We start from the raw sequence: 12,494 nt of genomic DNA on the forward strand, positions 1-12,494 counted from the left end.
TCACATCTAAATACTATTATAGTTGTATTTATATGTATTAATTGACATTTAAATCTAATTATAATTTAATTTAGGTTTATTAAATGTAAAGTAGTATGCTATCTCAATTAAAAATATCAGCGTGAATCCCATGTGATGATTTGATGGTTAAGAGTGTTCATCGCCTCAAGTGTGACTTGAGTTCTAGTCGCGCTAGTTATGTTTATTGTTCTGGCCTTATCCTATTATTATGATTCACCAAAAATAAAATATTAGGGTAAAATATAGTTTTAATTTCAATACAATTCTAAACATAAAACAATTGTAAATGTTTTTTTATTTGAAATTTTCACTTTTTATTTCCAACACTTTTAAAATATTTTATTCTCTCAATTATTTATCAAAATTACTAAACTTCTTTTATAAATACAACCACTCCTCACTTTATTAGTAAATGTATAACTTTTAAAATTGTAAAATTATATTATTTAATAAATTAAAAATAAACACATAAAATCACATACAATATATGTGACATTGAAACTAGTATTAAAAGATAAGTACTCAAACTATGCAATTTTTCTCATTTAAATACTTAAAATTTTATTATGCTACTATGTTAGGTGCCAACCACTAACTCCCATTAAAAAACAAAAAATTTGAATCAATCAAATTATATCATGTGTCATTTTTTAATTAAATAAAAAATAAAAATAAAATTAACATTAATAAAATTTCATCTCTCTTTCCCTTTCCCTCCCCTTCCTTCTTCATCTTCTCCGCCTTTTTCTTAGCCAAGGGTGAAATTAAAAAAAAATCCATAAAAACAACTTGGTCATGGCCTCAAAATCGGGTTTATTATCAATAAAAGCCCATTCTCGAAATTATTTACGAAAATGGGCTATTTCAAAAAATACTAACGAGAATGGACCAAAAACCCAAAAATGTACTGACATGGACATGTTTTCAGGGGAAAACCCAGAAAAACGCTTCCACGTCAATGCTTTTTTCCTTGTGTCAAGTAAAAGCACACTAACGTGGACACGCTTTAGTAAAAAGCGCTGACGAGGATGCACTTTTGGCCGTGTAATCCCCAAACGGCCACCTCCAACGACTGTTTAAAAATTTGACCATTGGGCCCAAAGGTTAGGGAAATAAAGTATAAAATCCCCCCAACTCATTTTTCACACCAATTTTATTATTAGATCCAAATTTCTCTCTAAATTTCTCAAAAAAGCTCTCAAAGCACTCTATTTTTTTTTTATTTTTGTCTGAATTAGTATTATTTTTTTTATAATTTCTAAGAAATTTGATCATTTTAACAATGACCATGCAATTAATTCGTCTCGATGATAAATATATCTCTGTCGATCAAATGCAAATGGTCAGAGTTAATTTTATTTTTTAAGATTATTTAATTTTCTTATTTCATTTTTATAATTTAATTAATATTTTTTATAATTTTTTTATAATAGTTGGTAGATCAAGTGTTACAATGTTTTATTCATAATCTACCTGGTCTTCCATCACCGTTAATTAAAAATTACTTGAGAGAAGCAGGTTTTTGGCATGCGGCCAATATAGGTTGGAGTGCAAGTTGGACTCAAAACTTATCAGCATGTTCGTGGAGAGGTGGAGACACGAGACGCACACATTCCATCTTCTATGTGGGGAGTGTACCATCACTTTGGAGGACATGCAGTTATAGTTGGGGTTACTGGTGGATGGGTCCGTACTCACTGGGTCTACTCAATCTGCTGATTAGGAAGCCATATGTTACAATATTTGGGGTGCGATTCCAAATATTATTTATGGAGGTTGGATCGATATGAGCTAGTTACGAGAGATATTCCCGGTGCCGGGGGATGATTCGACTGAAGTACAAAGAGTAAAATATGTTCGGGCATACATCCTTTATATCATCGGAAGTTATTTGATGCCGGACAAGTCACGAAATCTTGTACATCTGAGGTGGCTGCTGAAACTCATCGATTTTAAAGCAGCTAGCGAACTCAGTTGGGGGTCTACCGTGTTGGCGTCATTGTACTGGGAGATGTGTCAGGCAACGCAACCAAATAAAATCAAAATTGGAGGTTGCCTATCACTGCTACAATCATGGGTTCGGTTTCGCTTTCTATTTTTATGTCCTCGAGTGGACCACTCATGTACATTCTCACTCATAACAAGGTAAAATTTATATTAGATTTTACAATTATTAAATAGATGTTAAAATTTTATTTAAATAGGTGGAACCATTCACCGAGTTACGGGGGAATACCTACCGCTCTTGAAGATATACAACTTCTATTAGACCAATGGTCGGAAGCACATGTAAGTATTTATTTCATTTTAAACTATATATACATAACATAGTCGATTTCGTATTTCGTATTATGTATATAACTAATATTTTTATCACGTTCATATAGTTTCAATGGACACCATACGAGGATCCGACAATTTGGGCAGTAATTCTAAATGAATTCCTATATAATTCAAATATTTGGAACATTAGGATCCCATTGGTCAACTATGCTACCGTTGAGATATATCAAATGAATAGAGTGTTACGGCAATTCAGATTCCAACAACCGATTCACATGACATCTGAGATGCTTGATGATGAGCACAAAATTGACTTACGGTGACTGAATACTTATTGGTTGCTCTTCCACTCGGAATATATTGAAATGTGGGAAAATCGATATGATAATATACCTACTCATGAACCGATTATTGTTCCAGAGTTAGCGTGTGATCTAGATTATATGTCATGGTTTAAGATTCATGACAAGCCATATTTGCTTTCAGAAGATGAGAGGCATCAGCAAATCCGTATCGAAAGGGAACGACGGGACCCTTTAAATCCAAGGATAAGGGACGGCGAGGTTGGCCCATTAACAACGCCCACACAATCACCGGCCTCAATAAAGCAAGCGACGATGCCCATACCATAGCCCCTTTAGATTATGCAAGGTAAGTATCCTAACCATTATGTGTATCCTTTTTCCACTCATATGCCAAGTTGGAATGTATGGCCCGGTGCATCTCATTCTCGATGACTCCGACTCAACCAATAATATATAGGCCATCGTCGTAGGAGGGACCACATAAGGCACCATCGGGGAGCTCAACTCATTTTCAATCCCCATCGTCTTATGGGATTCAAGCTGGTTACACTCATTCACCGTGAGTGATGCAAACACTTCTGCAATCTTTGTTCTATCAAGGTGGGCCATCTTCCCAACACCTACAACTAGAAGTTGATCCCGAAAAACCACAACCCCGGCCAGAAGCTGAACCAAGAAGGAATCTAGAGCATAACTGTCGACCACTCCCATGTGGCACTGATTCCAACTGGCACATGCATTGATTTATTTTTTTAATATTTTTGTACAAATTGTTTTTATATTATTTCATTTAATAAAAAAGAAGTTCTTTTGAATATTTTGTACAAATATATTACTGACTGTGCATCCTACTTAGAGCATTTCTTCAAAAAAAAGAAAAACAAATTCATCTTGTTAAAATAATTTTTTCAAAACATATCACGACAACTTTATTTTTTTCAAAACCCATCTAGTCAAAATTATTTTTCCCATAACAATGCTTAGCAATTAAAAGTAATTAAACCTTAAACAATTAAAACCTAATACCCTAATTTAATTTTTTCTAATCCTTAATCAAACCCAAAACCCTAAACAATTAAAAACTTAATACCGTAATTTAAAAGTTCCTAAACCCTAATCAAACCCCAAAACCTTAAACAATTAAAAACCTAATACCCTAATTTAATTTTTCCTAAACCCTAATTAAGCCCAGAAACCCTAAACAATTAAAAACCTAATACCCTAATTTAATTTTTCCTAAACCTTAAAACCCTATACAATTAAAAACATAATACCCTAATTTAATTTTTCATAAAACCTAATCAAATCCAAAAAACCTAAACCTAGGCCCTATTTTGCAAATAACCCACTATGGATTACACAACCAAAAGCGCGTCATCGTCAGCGCTTTTTACAAAAACGCGTCCATGTCAGCGCGCTTTTGCCTGACATAAGGAAAAAAGCACTGACGTGGAAGCATTTTTCTGGGTTTTTCCCTGAAAACGCGTCCACATCAGTTCGTTTTTGGGTTTTTGGTCCATTCCCGTTATTATTTTTTGAAATGGCCCATTTCCATAAATAATTTCAAAAATGGGCCTTTATTGGTACTAACCCCCTCAAAATCCATTTATTTATTTTTCCCATTTTGAGTTTAGAGGTGCTAATGGGTGGAAATTTGGGTCGGGTTCGGCCGGCCCATAAAAATTTTAGCTCCTCGGCCCTACCACCAAATATGGGCTGAAATTTTACCTGCCCTACTGGAAAAAATCATAAGCCCTGGCCCGGATCGGCCCGGCCTGCCCGCCCATTTTTAATAAATACCAAAATTTATTTTAAAATTAAAAAGTATTTTAAAATATTTTAAAATTAAAAAATTTAAAAGTATTTTAAAAATATTTTAAAATTAAAAATAATAAAAAAGTATTTTAAAATATTTTAAAATTAAAAAAATTTAAAAAATAAATATATTTATTATATTGGACCTGGCCGGGCCGGGCTCGGGCCAAAAAAGTGGTGCCCGAGGCCTGGCCCATTTTCTAAACGGGCCTCGTTTTTTTGCCCAAACCCATATTTCGGGCCTATATTTTTACCCAAACCCTCCCATATTTCGGGCGGGCCGTCGGGCCGGGCCGGGCCGCCTGGTCCATGAGCACCTCTATTTGAGTTGTTAATATTGAAAATAAGGGTTTGTCTATATTATTTCAAGTAATATTATTATAAATATTAGATTTTATCACACTTACAATGTGAGTAAATGAAAATATTTATATTAAAAGATATATTTATAAAAATATATCCACAGATAATCATCATAAAGTTGTAAAGGTTTTTTATATGAATTTGTTGGTTTTGTATTCAATTTCCAAATAATATTTTTCAGTTGTTTTATTTGAACTTTATATAAAATAATGAAAAGTATAAAAATACCCTTATAATAATATTAGTTACCCTTAAAAATAAGAGTACTTTAATAATTTCACAAATGAGTTGGTATAGAGTTGACCCGTGATACCAACTCGATTAATATGATATAATCAATATCGATAATTTACTTACATTTATATGGAATCATAATTAATTATTAAATTACAATGAAATAACTTTATTGAGTGGAATATTCGAGAATCAAATTTACTTTTATCAAGAATTTAAAAATATTTAAATATTAATTAATTATTTTGAATTAAATCATAAATATATTTGGATGCCAATTTAATAATATGATAAAAAATTTTCTCGTCGCTTTAAATTTTTTTCAAATTCATACTTTTATATATATTATAGATATTTATATTAAGCCATCAATCTTAAATAATTTTCTATCAAAGGTGTTTTTAAAATTTATGGATACCTTTGAATTTTATAAATTTTAAATGATATGATTTTTTTATCAAAATTTGAAGGTTTTCTTACAAAATCTAGTTAAAGAAAATAAAAGCGTAATAAATCTGGTTAAATTATTACTATCAATACTATTTTTTTCAGTTTGGTCTTTATATTTATTTTTGCTATCAATTTGACCCTAGTATTTTAATCTTGTAATCTCAATTACCTCAATCTAAATTTTCAATAAAAAATAGACAAACTAATAACATGTTGCCACATGTCAATAAAAATAAAAAATTCACTTAAAATTATAAAAAATATAACAAAACTTAAAATACCATTAAAAATGCAAAATCGTCAAATCCAAAAATATTACTTAGAAATTTATAAAATAAAAATATCATAATTTATTTTTGAAAATTATAAAAATAGTTTTAAAATTATAGGTATGCGAAATTTTTCTGAAACTTTTTAATTTTGAAAGGAGTTTTGCATAGTTATAATTTTTAAAATATTTTATTTTATGATTTTCACAAAAGATTATGATTTTTTTATTTTCTAAGTTTTGATATTTTTGGGATATTTTGTGGTTTTTAACGATTTTATTAAATCTTGACACATCATAAAAATGAGATTAGAATAATTGAGTTTGTGTTTGATTGATTGATTAGATTTAAACTTGAATACGCATGATTGTTAATTGCATGATGGATAATATGTATGTGCTTAGTGAATTATTGGATTTATATATAATATATGTTTATTGTGTTTAGGCTGCTAATGGTACGTTGGATGGCATCATCGACACAGTATCTGCTCAACATCCCTTGTTGCCTTTGCTTGGGTTGCTGAAGACTCACAGGAAGCTTGTTATTGTGTCACAGATTCTATGTGGCCTTAGGTAATCCTTTCGACGCAAACACGCCTAAGTCAGCTTAACCACCAAACAATTGAGAATTCATAAAGAATTCCTCTAATGCACCAATTTATATAGTAGAAGCAATACAAATCAAAAGAAGTACAAAAGAACAGAAAGCCACAGAAAACTAAGCACGAGAGGTGTTTGTGTAAATGCTCTCAATTGTATTACTTTCTCCCAAATAATATAAGAAACAATAAAAGAATGAAATAAATTACAAGTGAGGGGGAGACTCTCTATTTATAGTTGAGCTCCCCTAAAACCGACAGTTTAGAACAAGTTACATCGACGAACAAGATTAGCCCTAGGAATTTTACATAATCATTTTATATAATCAAATACAATATAATCTTATAAGATATGATTCCCCTTGATCTTCTAAGATTAGTTTCTCTATTTACCAAGGTAGTCAATGTTGTCATATCTTTATCATTGGTCTACTTAGACTTGAATCTGACAGGTTTTTCCAACAGCTCCTTGAATCGTGCCAGTTCTTGTGAGCCAAATAATTTCCATCTAAATGATAAACCTCCATGAGATATATTTGATGCGATGGTCACAGGTTTTGAACTGTAGCCCGTGACACTTGTTGGTGCTCCAGATGGTAAGAATTTATGGTGAATATATGCTCTCTAAAAAGAATGAATGAGGCTCGACTTCACCATATGCATATTCAAATAATACTATGTGATTTTTACATTAAAATTGGCAGGGAGGAAGATAATAGGAGGAAGTTTGATTGGAGAGATAAGAGAGACTAGGAGATGATTGATTTCGTAGCTAAACAAAGCATAAAACCAGACATTGAACTTACACCACACCAATTGATTACGTGAACACTATCATGGAACGCCTTCTCAAAACAGATGTCAAATATCAATTTGTAATTGACATTGGGAACACGTTGAAGCCCACCTCTTAAAGCTCTGCTTCCTATATGTTATTACACAACAAAATGGCAACACCAGTAATACTTTTGGTTTTTATATGTTCTTCACGTGATGTTGCAAGGGCAGAGGCCTTCATAAATGGATCATAATGTAATCCAGTCCGATTAAGTGAAATGAATGTAAATTCTAATAAACCGATTTTGGTATGATTCAATTATGACTATTACTCTTATCGTCTATATTTGGATAGTTCAACATTTATTTGTGTATTAAAATAAAAGCTCCGGACATGAAGCATTCTGCACTCTTTATTCATCGATTGTTCTAAGCATAGCATACCAAAGTCTGTTTAAGCAAACGACATTCAACCACGAAACTACTGCAACATCCGAGCATTTCAAAGCAACGGATTAGTGGTTTTCAACTTGAAGGCTTGGTGGCAGCCAAGGTGTTTCCAATGTCAATTACAAATCTGTATCTGACATCAGCCTGTTCAAGCCTCTCCATCGCTTTGTTCACATAATCCATGGATATAACTTCAATATCTGCTTTTATGTTGTGTTTAGCTGCGAAATCAATCATCTCTTGTGTCTCTTTCATTCCTCCGATACCACTTCCAGCCATCGTCTTCCTTCCTGTTTTTTATCACAAATATATAAATTACTTGTCAGCTTTATACTCGAATTCAAACTCCAAGACTAGTGTTAATTAAATGCTTTTTTCTGCTTACCTATGATCAACGAAAATGCAGGTACCTCAAGTGGCTCGTAGGGTGCACCAACCATAATAAGTTTCCCATGGGATTTTAGCAGACCAAGCAGTGGCATAATTGGATGAGTAGCAGAGACTGTGTCTATAATTCCATCAAACGTACCCATGGCAGCCTGCTCCAACCCGAAAAAGTAAAATCATTTCTAAAATTTCTTTTAGTAAAAGTAGGAGTAAGTGCACACAATTACCTGTAGTTCGTCTTGGTCACGGCTAACCAAAAAAGAGTCAGCACCGAGATGTTCCAAGGCTTCAGCCTTCTTATTAGGAGAAGTGCTAATTACAGTCACTTTGGACCCCAAAGCCTTGGCAAATTTAACAGCAACATGACCAAGACCACCAAGGCCAACAATGCCGATATGCTTTCCAGGTTCACCTAATCCGAAGTATTTCAAAGGACTGTAAACAGTGATTCCAGCACAAAGCAAAGGAGCTGCAGAGTCAAGGGGCATGCCGTCAGGGATACGAACAACGTAGCGTTCATTGGCGACCATTGAATCTGAATAGCCTCCATAAGTTATGGTTCCATCGTAGTAAATCCCATTGTAGGTTAATATGAGTTTAGGGCAGTAATTTTCAAGGTCGTTTGCACAACTATCGCAGCTGTGGCAAGCTCCGACCATGCATCCCACACCCACTTTATCTCCCACCTTAACCTTTTCCACTTTGCTGCCTACTTCTGTCACTTCCCCTACTATTTCATGCCTGCAAATTATGGGCACTTTGTGTTATATCTCGATGAAGATGTAGCTATTAAAAAGAAATGGTCTAAATAAATAAATGATTTTATAAGTAAAATATATAATTTTTTTATTTTACTTCTACTAGGACTTTAAAATATAGAGAGAAATCACTTTCAGAGCTCTTCATTTTGTTTTTAAAAAGAATTCTTAATTATTAGGCTCTCCATCTATTTTTCTTTAACAATATTTTAATCTTAATTACATAAAATTAACCCATAATAAAATTAACTTTCTAAATTAGTTATGTGTAATTATATGTCATTTGTGGGTTTTAATTGAGTTAATAGACTTTTTAATCAATTTATGCTATAATAATTTGATTTTACTTGTTCGAATCTCTTTGTACTTGAATGTGTTAAAATAGTTTGATTCTACTAATTTGAGATTTCTATTTGTATCATTATTTTAATTGTAACATTAATGAAACTTTCAAAAAAAAAATTAGGATATGAGATTGATTAAGATTTAAGGGCTAGAATATATAGGCGAGAGCAATTTTTGTTCAAAATCGAGAAAAGCGACTAAACTTAGTTATAGGTTTAGTTTTGTTGATTATTTTTTGAATTTTAAAAAACCAACTTAATTTAATATTTTTATTATTTAAAAACATATTTTTAATTTATAATATATAAAATAAATATATTATTTAAGCCAATAATTAAATTCAGTTAAAATAACTGTAAATCAATTTAATTATATCGGTTCTTGAACTCAAATTTAGTTGGATTGATTATGGTGAATTAAATCGATTTAATTAGAAAAATAACCAAATGGACGGAAAAACTAAATAGTCTCCTTAAAAATATAGTCAAATTAGGCTTCAAGCTTATATTTAGGGTTTAAAAGTTGGACCTAAGATAGAGATTTAGGTTGAGTAAGATTTAGTGTTTAAAATTTCATTTTAAGTAGAGTTATAAGAAGTTGAAAGATTTTATTTGTTTTTCAATAGAAGTTATAAAAGTTGAAGTATATTTTATTAATACAATTTTGGAGAAGAAAATAGGTAATGATTGGTTAAGCACGACAATTATCCTCTATTATTGGATACCTAAAATGTAAATCAGAATATTTTAATCTAAACTAAACTCTTTAATTTACTAGTATTAATTAAATTCTAAATATAATATTAAAAATAAAGACGTAATGTGAAATTTAACTTTCAAGGTTTTTATTTTTATATTTGTTAATTTAATTTTTTAATCATTAAACATTTTAGTCAAATTGATTATTTTAATAGAAATGCTGACTAAAAATATTAATTTTAATGATGATTTTGTGACAATTCATGTATATTTTATGTTAACATGATAATATTTATCTTATATGTCATGTTAATAAATAATTTAAAATTTTAAAATTATTCAAAAATATAAAATATAAAAAGCTCATGATTTTTTTTAAAGAAGCATGATGGATTAGTATGTGGGATGTCATGTTAAAAAATTTAATGTTTTAACCAATATTTCTATTAAAAAATAATAAAAATTAAATTAAAAAATATTAACGTTGAGACCTAAACTCGACTTTATGTTAGAAAACAAATGAACGTGGACTTTCTTGCCTCCATAAAACAACTTCAAGCAAATTTGAGTCATCAAAATAAAGTGGTCAAAGTGTAGTTAGTACTGGTGGCCGAAGTTCATGACTCTCTCACTTATCAGTTCATATACATTAAGAAACGGTTCAAAACTTGACACAGCATCATTTGACGGGACAACAAATTTGTAACCACAATTAAAATATAGGTGGGAATTAGTCAGATAGAAACCGTAGTGGACATAGAACGACTAACGTAACGCGCATTGAGAGACAAATGGCTGGATATTATTGTGATTCCTCAATTTTGGTCGGTCCAATAATAATACTTTAATTGACATCCAATTTCATGTCATACAGATAACACCAACAGGCATTAGCCATGCAATTACTTGTTCATTTTATGTATGATGATATATTTTTTATACAATAATTTATGTACGCATTTGTATTTGATTCTATCATAAAATAGAGATGGAATTTCTTCAATAGTAACAGAGGAGTTGGGATTTCGGTGTTTCCTTGTCATTAAATAGACAGGTAGGGTTACTTTCAGAAATCAGGTACGATCCAGTGTTCCACTACCAATAAAATGTTATCCTATTTTATCTTGGGGGTAAATGGAATTCAAGTTTTATAAATAAAGTAATAAGTTCAAAATTCTGAAGTCAAGCTTTACTAATTTATTTTTAGGGTTTATCTCTCTAATTTGAAATCCTTTCAGCAGGGTTAGAGTTAAATGCGAAATAATTAATCTTTAAATTCTATTTTTAAGGGTTTGTTACGTTCCAACAGTTAATAATTATAATTTTTGTGATATGTGGACCACATATTTTAAATGTGAAACAAGTTTGTAGGTTAAGATACTATATTTTATGAGTTATAATTGACTCAGCTATCATGTATATGGAGCTTTTCTTGCTTTTATAAAAAAAAAAGGAAAGAAGAAGAATGGATTAATAACAAGAGATGATGAAGAAAGAGATGGTAAAAGGTAGGAGGGGAGTGACTGACCCAGGAACCATGGGGTAGTTGGAGGAGCCCCATTCATTCTTGATACTGTGAAGGTCAGAATGACAAATCCCACAATACAGCACCTTAAACCTCACATCTTCTTCACCAGTTACCCTGCACTCACCAGTTCATCACAACTCAAAATAAAATCATCATCACCTTTAATCCCTTTGAAATCAGACTAAGTAAATGCTATAAAAGAGAATTATCACAAAGATTAAAATGCAAAAGGCAACATTAAATTAAATTTCATGGAACAACAAGAGTAGAACGAGTTAAGACTTAAGCATGCATCTGTCAGAAAGCTTAAACTGTGAAAATAACCTTCTGGAGAAGGTGAAAGGAGAGAGATGACCAGATGGGTCCGTTGCAGCCCAGCCAAAGGTCTTGACAGGGTGTTCTTCTTCGGGTGACTTTGCCATTTCAGATCCAAGGTTGGTAAGCCAAAGAGAAAATGTTAGTGCTTCTGTACCTGGGTGTTTTGATGGGTAATGATAATAGCAAATGCTTAGTACTCTTTTGAAGGATTTTGTATGGTGACACATGACATCACATCTGAGCTCATTGCGGACTAAAAAGCAGAGACTATCAATAAAATTTGATTTTTTATTGGAATATTGCATTTTTCTTTGATTATTATAAAATCTAGGAAGTTCTAAAAGACTTTCCTTCTTTGACATGTATGTAGCCTTTTTTACTTTCGTCTCTTTATTTTTTTGGTTATATAAAATCATCAAATTTTAATTTTAATTTTTTATTACACTCAAATTTAAGATTTAAGATTTATATCTTTTAACATAATTTGGTATCTAATTACTTAGTTTAAATATTTTATTATAATTAAATTATTTACGTGGATTTTAAGAATTGTTAATATCATTAAAATTCTCTTTTAAATTTGAATCTATTACAATTCTATTTTTGTCACATGACTATCAAATGATTATTTAAAAAAATTAGAATGTAAAATTAACAATTGAATCTAAAATTTTTAATTTTAAAAAATAAAAAGATCAAATTCTAAGGGCACGTTTGGTTAGCTGTAATTAGGGGTGAGCAAAACTCGATTCGACTCGAAAAAAAAAATAGAATTTCGAGTTAAACGAATCGAGTTATTCGAGTTAATCGAGTTATTCGAATCAACTCGAATATTTTTTTCGAATTTCGAATTCGAATCGAGTTGAGTTTTCAAATTTGAATAACTCGAATA

General features: G+C 31.1%; 1 protein-coding gene across 1 annotated transcript; it reads right to left on the reverse strand.

Annotated features, from left to right (window-relative positions):
• Positions 1-7,513: 7,513 nt before the first annotated feature.
• Positions 7,514-11,860, reverse strand: LOC105804130 (probable mannitol dehydrogenase). The gene is made up of 5 exons (XM_012636621.2): positions 11,609-11,860; positions 11,285-11,398; positions 8,183-8,696; positions 7,954-8,107; positions 7,514-7,858 (listed from the first exon to the last, which is right to left on the reverse strand). Exons 1-5 carry the CDS (start codon positions 11,827-11,829, stop codon positions 7,644-7,646), a joined length of 1,218 nt encoding a protein of 405 aa, XP_012492075.1. The 5' UTR covers positions 11,830-11,860; the 3' UTR covers positions 7,514-7,643.
• Between the last annotated feature and the right edge of the window lie 634 nt (positions 11,861-12,494).

The sequence above is a fragment of the Gossypium raimondii genome, chromosome 11, assembly GCF_025698545.1.
Source record: "Gossypium raimondii isolate GPD5lz chromosome 11, ASM2569854v1, whole genome shotgun sequence".
Taxonomy (NCBI): domain Eukaryota; kingdom Viridiplantae; phylum Streptophyta; class Magnoliopsida; order Malvales; family Malvaceae; genus Gossypium; species Gossypium raimondii.